Source organism: Dendrobates tinctorius, unplaced genomic scaffold (genome assembly GCF_039654945.1).
Source record: "Dendrobates tinctorius isolate UK_male_01 unplaced genomic scaffold, ASM3965494v1 ptg000129l, whole genome shotgun sequence".
Lineage (NCBI taxonomy): Eukaryota > Metazoa > Chordata > Amphibia > Anura > Dendrobatidae > Dendrobates > Dendrobates tinctorius.
Window position 1 is genome coordinate 37,124,735 of NW_027361797.1, and position 20,941 is coordinate 37,145,675.

General features: G+C 48.1%; 1 protein-coding gene across 3 annotated transcripts in view; it reads right to left on the reverse strand.

Moving 5' to 3' along the window:
* CCP110 (centriolar coiled-coil protein 110) overlaps positions 1-20,941 on the reverse strand; it is a 45,288-nt gene that overhangs the window by 7,097 nt on the left and 17,250 nt on the right. For all 3 annotated transcript variants that reach the window (XM_073542968.1, XM_073542969.1, XM_073542970.1), the window contains 8 exons: positions 18,038-19,598; positions 17,267-17,391; positions 16,056-16,215; positions 15,615-15,757; positions 15,091-15,207; positions 14,871-14,972; positions 13,789-13,905; positions 4,988-5,067 (listed from right to left, as the gene is read on the reverse strand). In XM_073542968.1, coding sequence (XP_073399069.1) covers positions 4,988-5,067; positions 13,789-13,905; positions 14,871-14,972; positions 15,091-15,207; positions 15,615-15,757; positions 16,056-16,215; positions 17,267-17,391; positions 18,038-19,598 — 2,405 coding nt within the window. The remainder of the gene's footprint in view (positions 1-4,987; positions 5,068-13,788; positions 13,906-14,870; positions 14,973-15,090; positions 15,208-15,614; positions 15,758-16,055; positions 16,216-17,266; positions 17,392-18,037; positions 19,599-20,941) is intronic.

Consider the following 20,941-nt stretch of genomic DNA (forward strand, 5'->3'; position numbering starts at 1 on the left):
CCTTCCAGGTGTGGTGGTGAATTCATGATGAAGCAGGCCTTCGGGCGCTAATCATTGTAGCGACCACCTCGCTCCCGAACCCTTCCTGGGTTAGAACCCAAGATTCAACGGCTATGCCATCATACAGAGTCCCTGAGTTCAGGTGGCAAATCAGCCCTTGAGACGGTAGATCTGGGCGCTCTAGCAGGCGCCCAGGCACGTCGGCGAGCAGCTGCATTAGATCTGCGTACCACGCTCGACGGGGCCAGCAGACTCGCCGGCCCCCCTTCCGTCTTGATCCCTTTGCTGACTCTCGGGAGTAGTGGTAGTGGAGGAAACAGATATGGGAGGCGAAACTGGTTCCATGGCAGAAACAACGCGTCCACCGCGAATGCCTGCGGGCCCATGGCCCGAGCGACATATGTGGGCACCTTGGCATTCACTCTGGAAGCCATCAGGTCCACATCCGGAGCTCCCCACAGTTGACAACTCTGCTGAAGAACTTCGGGATGTAGAGACCACTCTCCGGATGCAAGACCCTGCCGGCTGAGGAAGTCTGCCGCGCAATTTTCCACACCCGGGATGTGGACAGCCGAAATCACCAACTGGTCTGCTTCGGCCCACTGAAGAACGTGCCCCACCTCGTGCATGGTTGCTCTGCTGCGGGTGCCCCCCTGACGAATTATGTAAGCCACCACCGTGGCATTGTCCGATTGAATCTGGACGGGGCAGCGTGCTAGAAAGTGATGAAACTCCTGCAGAGCCAGCCGAATTGCTCGTCTCTCCAAAAAGTTGATCGGGAGGCGTGCCTCCTGTGGCGACCACCGTTCCTAGGTTGTGTGAAACACCGCTCCCCATCCGAGGAGACTGGCGTCGATTGTCATTCTCAGCCCATGACCTGGGGGGGAAAGGTTTCCCCTAGGCCAGAGAGGAACTGGTTATCCACATCCGAGCGACTGCCTGACCTGAGATGACAGTTGGTACCGCCGATCGAGCGTGAAAGGATTCTTGTCCCAGGCTGACACGAGGCATGCTGCAGGGGGCGAAGATGGAACTGGGCGAAAAGGTATCACTTCCATTGCTGCCACCATTTTCCCTAGGATCCGCATCCCGGATCGGATGGTATGAGGGACTGGTTGGCGTAGTGTCCGGACTATCTGCCGGAGACTAGCGCCTTTTCCTGAGGAAGAATTACCAACCCTCGGCAAGTGTCGAAGATCATTCCTAGGAAGGAGATCCTTTGAACTAGCACAAGGGATGACTTCTTCGTATTGACCAACCATCTAGGCAGGCAAGAGTATCTACCGTGATGCTGACACCTTCCTCGCATGCCCGTATTGACGGGCCCTTGACCAAGAGGTTGTCCAGATAAGGCAAGATGACCATGCCTCGAGAATGCAGTGTGGCCATGACAATTGCCATAACCTTTGTGAACACTCTGGGAGCCGTGGCTAACCCGAAGGGTAGCACTACGAACTGAAAATGTTAAATGCTGATGGCGACGCGTAGAAACCTCTGATGAGGAGGAAACATGGGAATATGCAGAAATGCGTCCTGGCTGTCTATTGAGGCCAAGTATTCTCACTGCTCCATGGCCGATATGACTGAACGGAGAGACTCCATTCGGAAATGTCTGATCCTGCTGAATTTGTTCAGAAACTTCAGGTCCAAAACAGGCCTGACAGACCCGTCCTTTTTGGGGACCGCAAAAAGGTTGGGATAGAACCCTGAGCTCTTCTATGTTCCGGCACTGGAACAATGACTCCGTTGTGCAGGAGCGACTTGATGGCTCTTAATAGAGCCCTTGCCTGGGTATCCACCCTGGGAAGCCGGAAAAGAAAAAAAAAAACATCTTGGAGGGTATCAGACAAAATCTATTTTGTAACCTGAGGCCACCAATTTCTTTACCCAAGCGTCGTGAGCGACATAGACCCAGATGTGGTGAAACCAGAGTAGGCGGCCGACCACCTTGCCTGTGTCGTCCGGTAAAGGCCTCGAGTCATTTGGCCGACGATCTTTGGGATCTGGATCCCCTCGATCTGAGCCGCTGAGTATGCAACCTCCCCAATGGGTTGGCTCTATATGAGACCTGCCGCCCCTATCCTGGCTGGGGCGGCCTGAGGCGGGGCATTGGCCGCTGTAGTCCACCCGGGGTTGCGAAAGGCCCGAAAACGTGTCTGAAAACGGGTGACGAAAAAACGTTTTGACCCTTTGTTAAGGGAGAAACCCGCTCTTTGCTCCTGTGGAGTCGGAGATAAGTTGATTCAACTTCTCCCCAAATAGTTGGCCACACTGATAAGGCAGGGAAGTCAAAGACTTCTTAGAAGTAGAGTCGGCTCGCCATGTCCTTAACCATAGGGCTCTTCTGATAGAAATTGTATTAGCGGCAGCAAGTGCCGAGCAATTGTCCGCATCCAAAGACGCATCGATTACATGGTCTCCGGCCATCGCCATCTGACCTGCGACCTCTGAAATCTCTGCAGGTAGATCCTGCGCGACCTTGTTTAAATGTTTCTGACTATGATATCATGGCCTTGGCCACCCAAGTTGCTGCGAATGAGGAAGCGAGCGCTGACCCAGACGCCTCATATACTGAGCGAGCTAGGCTCTCTATAAGGCGATTCGTGGGATCCTTAATCGAGGATACACTAAGGACGGATTGCAGGGTCTTAGTGGCTAGGCGCGAAACCGGAGGATCCACCATCGGGGATTCCATCCATTTCTTACGGAGATCCAGAACAAACGGATACCCTGTTTTGAGTGCCTTTTTACCTGAAAAAACGCCTGTCTGGACGTTCTCTGTGCCTCTGCACTATGTCCTCAGACTGAGAGGAAAAAAAATTCTGTGCGGGCGCTTCATTCGCTTAAATGCCACTTTATGCCCCGTAGCCGCTGCGGGACCATCTTCAATCCCCAGGGTCTGATCGACGGCTTCTATGAAGCTGTCCACTGTTTCACGTGATCCTGGAGTGTCCAGGTCAAGGGACTCGTCTGAGTCGCAATCTGAGGTCTGCTCACTATCAATCACTGGTGACGGGGAGCGAGAAGCAGAACTTACGGATGCCGAAGCATCGGATGGACTGGGCGACACCGTGTGGACTCTTTTCCCCAGGTCTGCCTGGAATGAGAACGGCCCCTGCAGGCCAAAGGCTCTTGTGAGGTGGAGGTTCCCTCTAAGGCCGGTGAGCCACTGTCCCTGCCCCTATCTGGGGTCCGAAGGGACTCAACTGCCCTCGCCAGCGATGTCATGGACTGTGATAGAGATAACCCACTCCGGGGGGTCCGGGACCTCGGTCGCGGTCGCAGGGGAGGGCTCCTGGGCGCGTTCGGAGTCACAGGCTTCGCATAATTTTGGCTCTGTGCTCGTGGAAACCTAACTCCAGAAGAAATGCATGCGGCATAAAGGAACGTGTGCCCTAATTTAAATGAGAGTTGAGGGGACGGGACCTCTAAACGCCCATAGCGCGTCTCTAGGGTCGGGGTCACACTTACCCCGTCCTGTGTCCCCACGTCCGCTGCCTCTGCGCTGCTCTGCGTTCCTTTCCTCTGGGTAGGCCGGACGTTCCTTTCCCGGACGCGGCCTACCCTGCCGTGAAGCCGGGGGCTCAATTTGTTCGGCGTCCGCCCTAGCCCGGGGGGCTGCGCCGGAAATGACATCACACCGGGGGCGGTACTTCCGCCCACGGCCTAGTCACAGCCGAAGCCGCAGGCTAAATTTTGCATGCCCGCCTGCCGCGGGGGAGGGGGGGGGGTTGCGCTGCTGATCCCTGCCGCCGGAACCCGGCGTCCATGCCTGGCGGAAAGAGGCAGGAGGGAGGAGAGGGAAGGAGGAATGCCTTATACTTCCTAAGATGCCTGGAGCTTCAGTGGATTCCCCGAAGCGCTGCCGCAGGGCCCTCCCCACCTGACTCCGGATCTAGCACACCAGGTAGAGGGGATGGGGTTAATTTCTGGACGGTGCAGGCACCCTAGCTCCGTCTAACCCCTTCAGGGGGTGAGGAGAGGGACCATCCGCCGCCTTGCAGCACCGCCGTCTAGCGTTGGTGGAGCAGTGGGGGCCGCACAGACTAGTCTTGTGCCTCTGTACAAGCCCATGGTTTCAATACCTAGGGGTGGACAGGGCGAAGTCTGGCATAATGTCCCACGTTGCGGGAAAGGATACGTGGAGGGATACTCGCATGTGCTCGCCCGTTGATGGTTTGGGGAAATCGGATCCTTTCAATAGGATGCGTTGCCCCTGTCTTATCTTCATAAAATAACAAACAAAAATAGAAGTCTGGGGAAAAAGGCCCAGATATGTCCCACGGTGCGGGAAAGGATACACGGAGGCGACACTCAACGCGTGCTCGCCCGTTGATGGTTTGGGGCGATCGGCCCCTTTCAATAGGGTCCGTCGCCCCTGTCTTATCTTCATGGAAAAAAGAAAAGAAAAAGAAGTCTGGAGAAAACCAGACACGTGTGCCTCCAAAGACACTGAGCATAAAACTGATTTCCGCCCAAAATAGGGGCGAGGATGTATACGACGGAGGAGGAGCTAACCTCTTTTTTTCACTTAGTGTCAGCCTCCTAGCGGCAGAAGCATACACCCACAGTATCTGTGTCCCCCAATGAGGCGAAGGAGAAAACAATATAAGACAAAATCTCGGGCCTGGATGACATACATCCCTGAATACTACATGAATTAAGTACCATGATAAACAGACCGTTACCTCAAATATTCAAGGATTACATAATAGCAAAGTCTGTACCACAAGACTGGGCATAGCACATATATATATGGTGCAAGTAATCAGTTAAAAAAAAGAAAGAAAAAAAAAAAAAGCTTAAAAGGCCTAAACATATACGCTGCAAGTTATTTTGACCTTGCAGTGCATATATTTTATTCTTTAAGTGCCTTTTCAGATGAATTTCAAGCAAAATCCTCCTGAAAAAAAAAAACCAAAAAAAAAAAACATAATCTAATATAATACAGGTCAGGCTTCTAGTTTTTGTGTGTACTCAAAATTACCTGGTGAGCTTTTTCCTATCCAGAGACTTCTGAGTTGCCGATGATAAGGCCACCCTATCACGAGGGCCCTTTATTTTTTCCTATTGTCGGAAAACAAAACATCTTGAATCAATAAATCAGCAATCATTTATATAATACATAGAGAGGTATCTGCATACAACGTACGGTCAGTAACTATTATAGTAGTCAGCCGGACATCTTAGTTGTCAAGAATTCATCGTAAGCAAAACTGAGCTTGAGGTTGATTGACTAAAGGTACTGTCACACTTAGCGATGTACCAGCGATCCCGACCAGCGATATGACGCGGTCAGGATCGCTGGTACCTCGCTAAGTGGTCGCAAGTGAGCTGCCACACAGGCAGATCTCACCAGCAACATTGCTGGGGACGGGGGTCGCTACTTACCTGTCACACTAGGCGATACTGCGTTCTCCCGCACGGCTTCACGCTCGTCTCTCCACAGGAAGCGCCGCAGGCAGCTGACGAGAAACAGTCCTGGACGTTCTTGCGCGATCAGCGATAACCAGCGGGGAGCCGGTCGGAGGTAAGTATCAAACATAGCGATATCGCTAGCAATATCGCTATAACGTCACAAGTTATAGCGATATTGCTAGCGATATCGCTTAGTGTGACAGTACCTTTACAGGCAATAATATGGCCTAAACTCTGCGCATCCACGTCAGCGTGCCAGACGATGATTTGTTCAATGGTTGCTTACCTATTAAAACTACTAAAGTCCATGATCCTCTTTAAAAAGGAGATTTTTGTGTACTCACCGTAAAATCTCTTTCTCTTAGCCTTTAATTGGGGGACACAGAACCGTGGGTGTTATGCTGCTGTCCACTAGGAGGCGACACTATGCATAATCTGAAAAAGATTAACTTTGTCTCCTCCTCTGCAGTATACACCCCTGGACGGCGTCAGCCTTCTCCAGTTTTGTGCAAAAGCATTAGGAAGAATATACCAGAAACATAACCATGCCTGTAAGAAGGCTACCATAAATGAGCTCAAATAATATGAGAACCCAGCTCAAACAATATGAGAACCCAAACGTAACAACGGCCCACAAGGGCAACAGGGTGGGAGCTGTGTCCCCCAATTAAAGGCTAAGAGAAAGATTTTACGGTGAGTACACAAAAATCTCCTTTACTCTGTCGCCTTATTGGGGGACACAGAACCGTGGGACGTCCCAAAGCAGTCCCTGGGTGGGAAGCAGTGGACGAATATTGTACTGACAGTTCCCTAAATTTGGGGTACTGCCGCCTGCAGGACCCGTCTACCCAGGCTCGCATACGCTGAGGACTGGGTATGCACTCTGCAGTGTTTTGTAAATGTGTGCAGGCTAGTCCAAGTGGCTGCCTTACACACTTGATGTGCCGAGGCTTGATGCTGAATGGCCCAAGAGGCCCCTACCGCCCGCGTAGAGTGAGCCGTGATACCGGCCGGAAGAGAATTGTTAAGGCGGTAAGCTTCTTGAATGGTGGACTTGATCCACCTAGCAAGGGTGGCGTTGAAAGCCGGTAGGCCCTTGCGAACGCCTTCTGGAAGAAGGAAAAGTGAATTAGACTTCCGGAAGGGAGCAGTCCTAGACACGTAAATACGCAATGCCCTGACAAAGTCTAGCGTATGCAGAGCCTTCTCCACTCTATGAACGGGAACCGGGCAAAGAGATGGTAATGAGATTTTCTCATTGAGGTGGAAGGTGGACACAACCTTCGGAAGGAAGGATGGCACTGTACGGAGAACCACCTTGTCCTGATGAAAAACCAGGAAGGGTTGTCTGCAGGAAAGAGCTGAAAGTTCGGACACCCTGCGTAGCGAGGTGATTGCCACCAGGAAAAACCACTTCCTGTGATAGAAAGCGGAGTGAGACCTCCTTTAGGGGTTCAAAAGGAGGTGACTGTAGTGCTGTCAAGACCAGGTTGAGGTCCCACGTCTCCGACGGATGTTTGTAGGGGGGAACCAATCGAGAAACCCCTTGGAGAAAAGTCTTGCGGCTTGTTGGCAAAATGCCTCTGAAAGAGCACTGAAAGCGCTGACACCTGGCTCTTAAGCGAGCCCAGGGATAGCCCGGCGTCCAGGCCTGACTGAAGGAAACCGAGGACCTTTGGAAGAGAATAGGGGAGTGGGATGTGCCCACGAAATTCGCACCATGTGAAGAAAGCCTTCCAGGTACGATAGTAAGTTTTGGCTGAAGTTGGCTTTCGAGCCCTGATCATGGTTTTAACAACGTCCGATGAAAAAACCTGCTTGGGTCAAAAACCAGGTCTCAATGGCCACACCGTCAAATTGAGAGCCCCTGATTTCTGGTGGAAGAACAGGCCTTGTGACAGAAGTTTGGGACGTGTGGGGAGACGCCAGGGAGCGTCTGCTGTGAGTTGCACTACGTCGGCATACCATGTACGCCTGGGCCAGTCTGGAGCGAATAGGATGGTGGGGAACACCCTCTTGTTTGATCTTCCTCAGGACTCTGGAAATCAGGGGAAGGGGTGGAAAAATGTACAGAAGCTGGAACTGGGTCCAGTCCTGAACCAGGGCATCTGCTCCGAGCGACTGCGGATCGCGCGTCCTGGCCATGAAATTGGGAACTTTGGCATTGAGATGGGATGCCATCAGAACCACGTCCGGGGTCCCCCAACGATGGCAGATCTGATGGAAAACTTCGGGATGGAGAGACCACTCCCCCGAGTCCATTCCTTGACGGCTGAGATAGTCGGCTTCCCAGTTGTCCACACCCGGAATGTGGACCGCAGAGAGTACCGACCTCGCATCCTCCGCCCAGTGTAGGATACGTGTTACTTCGTTCATCGCCTGGATGCTGCGGGTGCCGCCTTGATGGTTCACGTCTGCCACCGCCGTGGCATTGTCCGACTGCACTCTGATATGAGAGTCTGCTAGCAAGTGATGGAAGGCTTTCAATGCCAGGAAGATGGCCCGAATTTCCAGGATGTTGATGGGCATGGTCACTTCCATTGGTGACCACTTGCCTTGTGCTCTGTGATGTAGGTGTACCGCGCTCCAACCCGTAAGGCTTGCGCCGGTGGTCAAAACCTTTCAGTGACCGGAGAGAAAAGGATTTTCCCATTGCAAGCGAGGTTGGCTGGAGCCACCAGTGCAGGAACCTCCTGGTTTTCACTGATAACCGGAACTCTCTCTTGAGGGAGAACAGATTCCTGTCCCAGGACTTGAGGATGGGGTCTGAGGTGAATCTGGGCAAATGGTACCGCCTCCATTGCCGCTGCCATCCTGCCCAGTCAGCTCATGGCATACCGGAGAGATCGGGGGAAACCGCGGAGGAGAGTGTGAACTCCCAAACGGAGGGCCAGTGCCTTGTCCCTGGGGAGGATCACCAGACCCCTGGAGATGTCAAATAGCATCCCCAGGAAGGTCAGAGACTGACTTGGGGTAGTCGAGGACTTCTGTAAATTGACTAACCATCCCAGGCGACTCAGAGTGTCGATCGTGATTGAGACTTTGACCTCGCGGTCCTTGAAGGTGGGGGCCTTGATGAGGAGGTCGTCCAGGTATGGAATGACTACTATGCCTCTGGAGTGCAGAACGTCCATGGTAGCTGCCATGTCCTTTGTAAATGTTCTGGGAGCCGTGGCGAGACCAAATGGGAGGGCCACAAACTGGTAATGGTCTTGGTTGATTGCGAGTTTGAGAAATCTCTGATGGGCGAAGCAATCGGTATATGCAGGTATGCGTCCTGTATGTCTATTAAGGCGAGATATTCTCCTTCCTCCATGGACGCAACGATTGACCGGAGGGATTCCATGCGAAGGTGACGAACTCGAACATACTTATTCAGTTGCTTGAGGTCTAGTATGGGTCGGACGCTGCCTCCCTTTTTGGGCACCACGAACAGGTTGGAGTAGAACCCTCGTAAGCGCTCGTCTGCTGGAACCGGTATTATGACTCCTGCTTGCAGGAGGGATGAAACCGCTTGATGGAAGGCTCGAGCTTTGAGTGGAGGTTTTGGAGGGACAGAGAGAAAAAACCTGTGCGGTGGTCTGGTAGTAAACTCGATTTTGTATCCTGAAGACACTATTTCCTTGATCCACCTGTCTTCTGTAATAGGCAGCCAGACCTGCTGAAAGAGTAGCAGTCGTCCGCCTACAAGTGGGGTGTTTTCCGGAGGGGATGAGTAATGATGAAGGAAAAGTCTGAGCTTTCCCTCCCTTGGATTTTGCCTGGCTTTCCTTTGACTGCCAGTTTCTGTCCGGCCTCTGTGCCGCCCGTGTGTTGTCCCTGAGAGGGGAACTGTTATGACTAGCCTGAAGAATTCCGAAAGGAACGGAAACGAGATTGATTACGTCTTTTAAACGTGCGTTTTGGTTTCAGCTGAGGGAGGGAAGTACTTTTACCCCCGGTAGCATTGGATATCATTGTATCCAGCTTTTCACCGAAAGGACGGCCCCTGAAGTACGGGAGATTTGTTAGGGACTTTTTTAAGGCCGCATCCGCCTTCCATTGTCTTAGCCAGAGAATATGCCGGATTGTGATGGCATTTGATGCTATTTCCGCTACCCCTCTTGCAGAATCCAACGCTGCATGGACCATGTAATCTGTCACTAATGCAATTTGCACCGCCTGGTCCGCCAGCTGAGGATTTGAAGCTTGGAGGCCCTGTTGTAATAGATCAGCCCAGGCCATAATGGCCTTGGCTGTCCAAACTGAAGCAAATGCAGGAGCTAAAGAGGCAGCTGCCGCCTCGAAGATTGAACGAGCCATGCGTTCTACCTGTCTGTCTGCTGCGTCCTTGAGGATTGAGCTGTCAGGCAGCGAGAGAAGCGTTTGTGCTGTCAGCCTAGAGACTGGAGGATCCACTTTAGGCAGATCTGTCCAATCCTTAGTGTCCTTCTGTGGGAAGGGGTACTTTGCTTTCAAGTATTTGCGATTGGCGTTTTCTCAGGCTGCGAAAAATGCTTAGAAAGTATTTTTTTTTTTTTTTTAAATTCCGGGTGATCGAGAAAGACCTCAGATGGTTTCTGAACACTCAAAGGAAATCTTGTGTTCTGGTACTTCAGGGGTTGGATCAGAAAAGTCTAGCACCCGAAGGATGGAAGAGATTATATCCTCAACTAGCGCAGCATTGCTAGGGGGACAAGGGAGCAGAGCGTTCCTTGTTTCGTTATCTGAGTTGGAGTCACATATGCCCTCTGAGTCTTTTGTGGTCTGGGATCGTTGTGGAGATCCACATTGTCTCTCTCTATCAGGGGACGGTCTCGGTGACCTGTAGCCACTGTCTCTCCCTGGAGGGGGACGACCTAGTGCTATGTGAGGACGCTGTGGGTCCGCTTACGTCTCGAACTGTTGTAAGCGGCCTGTTCCTGATACCGGACGTCCCTTTGCTGGGTAACGTTCATAGTCGAGACATGACCCTGCAGTAGTGAGGAGGTCAGGTTATCTATAGACTTTGTTATAGACTGCGACATCTGAGTCGCCCATTCTGGCGCAGTAGCGGCCGCAGAAGCGTTGCTGTTCTTTGGGTACAGTCCCAGCAGTGCGGGTACGTGCTGCCGCTGGGGAGAGTGGCCTGGTAGGCTGTGCAGACTGCGTAAAAGCAGTCTTGCCTGGTCCTTTTTTGAGCCCGACATAGTAACTATTCGCAGAGGCCCTACAGGTGTATCTACGCAGAGGAAAGGAGGAGTAGGGGAGCGTTATAGGTTACAGGAACTCACAGCTGAGTACAAAGAACCCAGCTGTGATCTTACCCCACCGGTGCTCCCCCTAGGTCCAGCGCTGATAAATCCTCTTGTGCCCCCCAGAGACTGCTGTGCTGCCTTCAGTTTCTTCAGGTGCAGCAAGATGGCCACCGGATTCTGAGGTGGAGGGGGAAGGGGGCGGAGAGCTGAAAAGGGCGCGCGGAGCTATGTAAAAGCGCGCCCTTCCTGTCTCGATCCGCCCCTTCTACGACACTGTAGTGTCATTTTTCGTCATCCGGGGGCGGGCCGGGGGGCGGGAATAAGGCGGTGACTTCGGCTAGGCCGAAGCCGCGGCCTAAATTTGATAGCTCATGCCCAGAAGGGATCCAGGACGGCGCGGTTGTCCGGGGGAGGGTCGGATTCCAACCAGACCCCCCCTGATTGAACGGTAGGCTAGCGGTGGGGACATGAGCGTCACCTGGGCCCTGTGGGGGGTCCCTTTGAGGCGCTATGCAGCTGGTGCTGCCGCAGAGACGTGGGTGCCGGGTGCCCTGTCTCTGACAAGTGCCATGCCTGCCTGCACCTCCCCCGGTCCAAACAGGAGCCCGCAGCTGGGCTGGGGTCCCTGGACATGTAAGTGGCCGAATGGTGCCTGGTACAGGCCCTACCTGCGGTGTCTCGACCTAATGCCCCCAGAGGGGGATTAGGGAGGGTGCTGCTGTCACCGTCAGGGGGCTTCGTCCTACCCTCGACCTCAACCCAGAGCCCAAGGAAACTGGGGGAGGGGGGGTTCTCGACTTCGAACCAGTACCCGAGGGACTGGGGAAGGAGCGACATGGGGAAGAGCCATCTCGACCTCAACCGGGTACCCCTTAATAGGGGACCGAGGAGGGAGCCATGCCGGGGGTCTCACTGGAGACCCGCTTTTCTTCATCTGTAATCCGTTGAAAAAAATTAAGGAAAAAAACGGAAGAGAAAAAAATCTTAGGTATGCCTCCTTGCGACACTAAGCAAAAACTGGAGAAGGCTGACGCCGTCCAGGGGTGTATACTGCAGAGGAGGAGACAAAGTTAATCTTTTTCAGATTATGCATAGTGTCGCCTCCTAGTGGACAGCAGCATAACACCCACGGTTCTGTGTCCCCCAATAAGGCGACAGAGTAATAGACTATATCACCAGGTTATTGTTTGGTGAATTAAATGGGATGTCCCATGAAAACAAGTTATCCACTATCCATAGGAATGGCAGTAACTTACTGATTGGTGGGTGTACAAGCGCTGTGACCCGCAACAATCAGCAGAATGGGGAACTTTTATCTCCATTACAAAGCAGAGCTACAGGTCAGATGCCCAACCGCAGCCCCATTCAATCTCAACAGGCTACACACAGCGCTCAGCAGCCCCCGGGAGAACGATAAGAGCGGTGGTCGAGCATCCGCACTGCCCCCCATTCACACAGTCCCTCGTTCTGCGGATCAGTCCAGGTCACAGCAGTCGGACCTCACCAATCAATACCGCATCACCTATCCTACACATAGGTGATAAACTTGTTTTAAATAGACAACCCCTTTTAACTTAAAATTTAAGCTTCTCACAACAGTGCAGTAAATGTTATCACAAAAAAAAAAGTCCTGAGTACCTATAACCCCGTATCCATTGGGGAATATGTATCCCTTTAATAAAGTCAATACTATTCACAGATAAAGTTACCTAAATATTCTGGTAACAAAAAAGGGTACTAAAATAAAACTTTTTTTGTTGATAATCAATATAAAAACAAGTATCATAAAAAAGAGAAAAAGGTACTGAATTTACAGAACCATAGACATACTGCCATGGGGTGCCACTGATGCACACGCTGTAATATAAACAGCGGCCCAGTAATAAAGTACAATATTCAATAGTATAACCGCAATACAAGCAATTTTTAATATAAAAAGCATTAAGATACAGATAAGTAGGTTATACAATAAAGAGCAAAACACTGTTTAAATAAGGGCTATAATAAAATATGCCAAAAAATAAAGTGCTAAGTGCTCAATGTGTAAACAACCTGTGAAAAACAGATATGGCATGCCCTGGCAAAAGAAAGTGCCAAGTGCTCTCAAATAGGACTTAATGTCCAGTTAACAATGATTGATAGTGGTAAACATACAAAAAATTAATAAGATAGGGCCAAAAAATACCTGTAAGGTGCACGTAGATTTCCTGGCGTCCCTGCTGTGAACTATATCCCGGAACACAGCAAAATACTTCCGGGACACAGTTCTTCCGGTGCATGCGCACTAATGCTTTTCGGCTTTGCACACAGTTGGGTAAAGCATACTGTGCACGCACGGGAGGCAATTTGAATGGGCACGCGCGGGACCTGTCCGCGAACAACACTATTCACAGAACGGAATGCATACAGCACGCCGATTTGGGGTGGTGAGAGGAACGAGAATCAACACCCATCGGACCGGACCAAGGATATTTACATACAGCGCGGAAGCAATATAAAAGGTTGTTTTGGGGGATACATGGGGAGTCAGGGGGTTTCACATATAGTTGTGGAATGTATAGCTCACACTCTATTAGATGATATTTTTAGTTGATAGGCCAAAAAGTGGTGACCGATTCCCTTTAAAGGGGTATTCTCATCCCAATATGTAGCAGGTATAATATTAGCAAATACCTCCAATTAGAAATTTAGTATAATTCTTCTGATTCGCTATGTCGCCTAATCCATGCGCAGTACCTTAGGTATCCATGATTACAAACACTAACAACTAACTCACTATATGAGTGGTCATAACCATGGATACTTAAGCTACTGCAATTCCCTACAAATGCGTTAAGCGACATAGCGAATCAGAAGAACTATACTACTTTCCTAATTGGAGGCATATGCTAATATTATTATCCCTACTACATATTTGGATAGGATCTTGGAGATGGGAATGCCCCTTTAAAGGGTTATTCCTATCTTATCAGGTTATCACTTATTCAAAGGGTCGCTGGATTCCAACCACTTCCTAATGATAAGCAGTTACTTTAGGAGTTAGGAGCACCCCTTTAACTGGCATTTAGGGCATTAATCCTGTCTTTGCAGAATGACTAGATACTGAAATATGCAATGCTAATTGTTTAATATCATTGGACGATTTAGTAATTACCATCTGTCTGAGCATCTTTTCTCGTCTGAGTTCCCGGTCATGAGCCAGAATAGTCATCCGTTCTGCGGCATCCATTGCAAAGAAGATATCGTGGATTTCATACAGGGCCGCCCGCAGCTTCAAACAATGGAAAAGTTCTACATTAGTTGGCGCATGCATCATCACAACCAAAGATCTGCAAATTACGGACAGCATTTGGGTTAGACAGACAGCTGCTTGACTAAAGGAACTGACAGCTGGCCTTGACCATATGGTGCCGTAGAGGTTCTTACTATCTGATTCAGCCTCATGTATCTATCCTTATCTTTCCTTAATGACTCAGCGCCCTCCAAGGATCTGTTAAGGCGAGGCCATAAAGCAGATCAACCTTCGGGCGTGGCTTTGTAAGCACTGTATATAGCACTGTTCATATGTCTCCTCTGGTGACAATGTCGGCCTGGTGGGTGCAAGGCACAAGAGTGGTGACCAAGTGCACAATTGTTTGAACAGGGCTAGACTATTTAGACACTACGTGGAATGGAGTGAGGGGATTACTTTACAATGACAGCTTGTCTGAACTTTGAGACCTCCACCACTGTCAGCAGCTGAGGGTCTCTCCTTCTCTGTTCTTAGTTGCAGAATAGAACGAAAATACCCCAACTTACGTCAAAACTTGACTGAGCTGTCAGAAATACCCAGACGTGATCATTTGGCCAAGTCTGACAGCCCCACCGACTGGGTATGTGCCTAACAACAAATCAGCCAAATATATCATGTACACCTTTTTCTAGTGTCCAAAATGCAGGTCTACGGAGTATGACAACCTCTGAAATATCTGTGTAACAAAAATAAGGTGAGGAGAGGGGAGAACCCCCCCCAGAAATCTGAAATGCCACAGATGTATTTGAATGAAATAAACGTGGATCAAAGCATTGGCCGTCACTTATCTGAGCGACACTTGGACCAAAGCACTGACCGTCACTTATCTGAGTGACATTTGGATCAAACCATTGACCGTCACTTATCTGAGCGACACTTGGACCAAAGCACTGACCGTCACTTATCTGAGTGACATTTGGATCAAAACATTGACCGTCACTTACTTGAGCGACGACTCGTTCCTGCAGAGAAACGTCCTGTGCCGACACAAGCCCTCTGGTTGGCTGAACTTCCGTGTGAAATGTTTTAATAAATTCAGCAGTATCCTAGTACCCAAAAAAGCCAAGAACCAAGTGATGTAGATAAAAACAAAAAGCTTACTGCAAAAATCAACCGATTTGGTATAAAATCCACATACAGAGTGGTGGAAAAAGTGACACCAACCTTCACGGTTTGCTTTAGATTCTTCAGCTTCTCCGTCTGCATTATTCTCCGTGTCAGGAATCCTTTGGCCAGTGCAGTTACTTTACTAAATTTTCTTTGCATTTGGGGACTGTAAACCTTGAATCAAAAGCGACAAATATCAATAATACGCACCACCGTTGCACTGGTGACAGTAGGACAAATTTTAGAGTCCAGAAGCAATAACACAGAGGAAAAAAGATGAGTGACATCATGTACTACAGGAAGGGGAGAGAGGAGATACCCACTTTATGATCTACAAGTTTGAAGTTCAGTACACTAAATACTAGGAGAATGGGGATAACACTGCAAATTTTACAGCTACAGACAGTACGTAAGTAATTAATCTTTACTATTTGCATATCATTTCGAAAGAACGGAGAACCCTATAAAGTTCAATGCCATGTCAGTGTCAACAACAATTGTAGTGCTCCCTGTGTAGCTGGGAAAGTAGTTTTAATGACATAGGAGAAAGTTTACACAAAAGATTCCATTAAACAAGTCACCTGAGACCATCTGGTTTTTGGTCTGTTAAGGGACCTTGAGCTTGATATTTTTGGTGCTCTCATCTCTGCTGTTCCCCAAAGACTGAATGACGACTCCACTGTGGATCCATAACTATGCTGAGAAGGAGCAGCGAGCGATCCGACTGTAAAAATAGAGAACAAAAGTGACCACGGGGACCAGCAAAAGTCATCAACAAAGCTGTGCCAATTATTGCGCAAGAGGCAAACAAACGATCAGTCATCAGCTTCTTATTTTAGGAATTGTTTTGGTCTCCTTGCATTTTCAACCTTCATTAAACTTAAATTACATCTTCAAAGATTTCTTCGTGCCACTAACGAATTCTCTGCACATCTGCACGACCTGCATCATGAATAATGTAGGCTGCATAACACACCGCGACCAACATCGGATGTCCGACTATGCCCCAAAACAAGGCGTACCTGTACTGACTGAGTGGCACTTGTCCAAATGACTCTCAGGAGAACTGCTGTCACTTCTACTGACCCAGTCAGGCCTAATGCTGCCGCTATCCAAACCCTCTTGTACAGAAGGCAGGTCGACATCTTCGAACCTTAGTCTTCTCCCTTCGGCTTCAAACTCCTGAAAGATGCATAGAAAAAGAAAATAAACTGATCAGACCGGCAGCGATCACAGATGTGACCTGTTTTCCGTTATTCTTTCATAGATGATGCAGATAAAATATTATTCTGCACTCGTGGGCCTTCTCACCGTTTAGACAGAAAGACTACAGGTGAACCAAAATGTGTGATGTGATATGCTATGCCTACCCATTTGCAGTAATTACTTAGAGGGGTTGTCGCAAGTTCAGAAATTAGTACTTTGCAATATAACCCTTATTAAAAATCCTATCCATTTTCCAGAACGGAGGAATTTTTAACTTCATAATCTTCAGCTTGTTGCTTTGATTACAGGCTCTGAATCTGGCCAACTTCATTCTCCTGCACTGCTTCCATGCTGCAGAGCTCCGCTGCTGGCAGCATGGACGTACAGGCCAGCGGAACAACAATGCCGCTAGTCTGAATTGTCAAATTCAGGGGCACCCCACCCACGGCAAAGCAGGAAGCCAGGGAAAGGTGTGCTCTTGAAGCAAAGTACTACAGTGCGCAGGCGCCGGGAAAGGTCAGAGAGGTCCGGCGCCTGCGCACTGCAGTACTTTACTCTGCCCTCAACAGGGCAAAGAAAGTATGCCTGCGGCAGAAGTAAGAAGGAGGACGGCATCGTATGAAGATGGGAGGTGCTGGACGGAACCGAGACACCCATCAGACCGGACGCCAGGGTGAGTATAATCTAACTTGTTTTTCTTATCTTTCAGGTTACATCTTGAGCTTATCTACAGCATTACAGAATCCTGTAGATAAGCCCCTGATGGCTGTGCTGGCAGCTGATAGGGCTAAAATGGGGTGACAGATTCCCTTTAAATGTGGGACACTACATTTCTAGGCAATGTATCCTAAAAAGAATAAAAAAAGAATATGGTGACACGCTAAGTGGAAGTGCAATTCAGATACAGTTTCTTGAAAAGTTCTGTCCATTGTCGTTCTGTAAGGGATAGTCCCTAAGGAAAGCCATGTACATGTGCCAGGTCTGAGGAGTGCGCTAATCTGCTTTACTCCTTAAGATATTGGATTACCTTGTGAAGTCGCTCTTGTTCCCTTTCTTGTTCGGCAATCAGAAGTGACAGCTGATAAGCGTGCTGCTCCTCCAGCTTCTTCCTCATCTCTTCAAAAGCCAGCACCTTCTTCTTCAGGTTGTCCTCTAAAACATAAGAGATTGAGTCTTTGTACACTTTAAAGTCAAACTTAAAAAGAGTTGTTAAAATGAGTAACAAGGCAAAGTGCGTGAAAAGCGGGTGACTTTTTATTAGAAAGAGTGCACCGTTTGAGGTCTAGTTTACCAACCACCTCTGCAGGCTATCAGAGGTGGATGGTCTCCTAGATAAGGAGTTTGTTCTTTCAAGTGCCTCTCTATGGAGCTTGCAAGCACTGCTGTAGAACTAGCTGGATTGTCTGATGCTGCAGAGGCAAAGGCTAGCTATTCTTGTAGCATCACCTGCAATGGATGTTGATCACCTATCCACAGTCTAATAGCTGGTGACTCAACTGCTGGGTGTCCCACTGATTACTAGAATGGAAAGTCCGTTGCCCGACGTGTGTCTGACACAAAACCAGTCATAACAGAGAAGGGAGCTGGCTTAGCTTTCTTTATAAGCCAGCCAGCCCCCTTCACAAACTGCACTGAAGTGCTTTCCTGCGTCGAACACCAGACAAAAATGGAGCTGTTGGGATTTAGGTTACAGGGCTTCATCTCCACATCCAAATATATCACTTTCATCTAATTGGTATCATCAGTCGTTAAAAATTCAGCTATAAGGAATCCATACACAGAGATATAATGTTCCTACCTAAGGTACTATTCAGCAACATCTCGCTCTTGGGTGCGTTGAGAGACCAGCTGCGACCTCTTCTCTCATGAAGCCACCTCAGCTCTTCCTCGCTTGGCACTGGTGAGTGTTCGCTCTGCATACTTTCAAGATCTAGATCAAGTCGGCGCTTTACCTGAAGGTCAAGGTTGTTCTCGATGAGCTGAGCCCTCCCGGAGGAAACATTAGGAGTGTCTGATGTTTGATATGTATTGTGGCTTTGCATTAAAACAGGAGATGGAGTCTCTACATCGTAAGACTTATTAAGTTCAGCAGGTGAGTTGCGCTTTACCACCTCTAAAGGCCTATATGGCTTGTGTCCATTGTCTGATGTTACGGCTGGAAGGTTGGCCTGCTGGCTCAAGGCACTGCTCTCCAAGGTGTTTGTAGAGCCAGGACTTATGCACTGGGTGCCTTTGCGCGTTGGACTGTAAGGGGCGTCGGTGACGGCTCGTAACTTATTAACCCTGTTGTCAGGGTCCATCTTTGAACTGATAAGATTACTTTTTGAGTGTCTAATCGAATTGGGGACAAAGTCAATGTTTTCACTGAAGGAATGTCTTTTCATGGAAGAAACCATTACTTTATCCACATCTTTTGGCACAAATTCAGAAAATGATTTTTTCTCATTTGTTTCCAGATCTGTCAGCTCCACCATTTTCCCTTTTTCTTTGGGGCTTAGATCATAGGCATTAACTGGATGGTTTATTACAATGTTTCCTGCCGATAAAGGTCTGGGCCTCCGTCTGTGCATTTTGGGGCTTAAACTTGGCTCTGGACTTGGAAGTTTGGCATAAGAACCAGTAAGGCTTCTAATCATGTTACTTTCATACTCTAGCATATATCCATCTCGAAGTTCTTCGTCTGACTCATTGTCGGCACCAGAAGATGTTTCTGATCTGTAAGTGATGTCCACTTTAGAAAAAGTTGGCAGAGAACCTGAGTTCGGACTTTGGGATGAAGCCGCTTGTAACAAGGTATTGGACTTATTAAGTGTTGGCTTGTCAACCAGTAATGGACTGGAACTTCTGCTTCTTTGTGCAAGCCTGGTCTTTTCTTTTACAGAGTCACTAATTTTAATGGTGTCGTTTTCCTTGTCAGAGTGACTTTCAGAAGAACTTGTCTTCGAGGCGGCTTTCATGCATCTTCTGCTTTGCTCAATATACTCACGAGACTTCTTCAAGAGGTTTTGTAAGCTCATTACATATGGATCCGGAACATCCTTGGTAGTAGGTGGTAAATCGCACGGTGAGGTTTCTGGAACGGAGCTGTCGACGCCCTCCATGGATATAACCTTTGCATTGTTCTGTGTGACACAGTCTTTACATTCTTTAGTAGGGATATTCTCTGAGGGTTTTAGCTCTTTTTTGGAAATCGGATCCTTCGGTGATTTCTCAAACTTCATTGGCCAATTTTGGGATGAGAACACTGGAAAGTTAGGTGTATTCGGAAGAATTGCAAAGCCATTCATGTTTTTCAGTTGGGAGTTTTGATCTATGGTTTCATTCTCTGCATTGGGTGCAAAACTGGAAACCGTCCTTACCTGTATTCAACAAGGAATATTAAATAAAAAAAATTTAAAAAAATTAATTTGTGGTTTAAAATATGTTTACATGCAAATATACTACCACCAATTCATAATGCATATATTACATTGACATATGAGCACAGGAAACTTTAAAATGTTTCTTCCATAGGTCCTTTGCTTTTGGTCTCAGTTGGGCTGATATACATTGTCATACCTTTTTTTCCCCATTGATAGTCAACTACAATATAAATAAAATAAAAAAAAGAGGAACAAAGAATGATCAAAAAGGTGACATTCATTACAAAATGGTATCCAATAATCACTGTAAAGACTCAGCTTTTTATTGTGAAAAAGTAGTAAAATACAGAAATACTGTATCACCAGAATAGCGACCTAGAAAATAAAAAGCCAAGATTTAAACCACATGGCGAAAGACAAAGAAAAAAAAAAAATACCAAAATTGTTGGGTTTCTTTTCCCCATCCCCTCTGCCCAAAATAAATTAATACAAGATAACAAATAGGTTATATGTTCCCCAAAATTGTAGTCTTGAAAATCATAACTCATGCAGAATAAAAAAAAAAAAAAAACCTCAAACACCTACCGTACTTAAAAAAAAAAAAAAAAAAAAAAAGGCTCCCCCCCCAACAATTAATAGGAGTGGAAGGTCCAGAGTCATGATAAGAGCCAAATCCTGTTCCCCTGTGCACCTGATTGGTGAGTACCCAGCGATAAGACCCTCAGCGATCTAACACAGATCAGCTCGCCACTAAGATATTGACTGGGATAGTTAGATCAGATGGCATTGGATCAGCTGAGATTGGAGCAGATCAAAAGTGGGGTGAGGTGGGATCAGATCAGATGAGGTGAGATCAATGAGATGAGATCAGAAGAGATGAGGTGGAATCAGATGAGATGATGTATAACAAATAAGGTGGGATCAGATCTGATGGGATCCGAACAGATGAGGTGATGAGGTGGGATCAGAACAGATGAAATCAGATGGTCAGTCCCCATTTTTCTAAGATATATATATATATATATATATATATATATATATATATATATATATATATATATATATATATATATATATTATATATCTCACATTAGTGCAACAATATAGCAAACACCATAAATTATAACAGAAAAAAAGACAACTAAGAAACAATACCTACTGATACCCAGGCCATGCAGATCCCAGGCTGTTGTTCTCCGGTCTGAGGCAGACAGGCCGGTTATTAAGCACAGTATGAATAGTAACTTGGCTGCAGGGGGCACACACAGAGATTAGTGTTTGTTTCTTTATGCCCTGTCTATGGGCTGTGTATTCCCAAGCCATGTGATGGTATCCAGGCG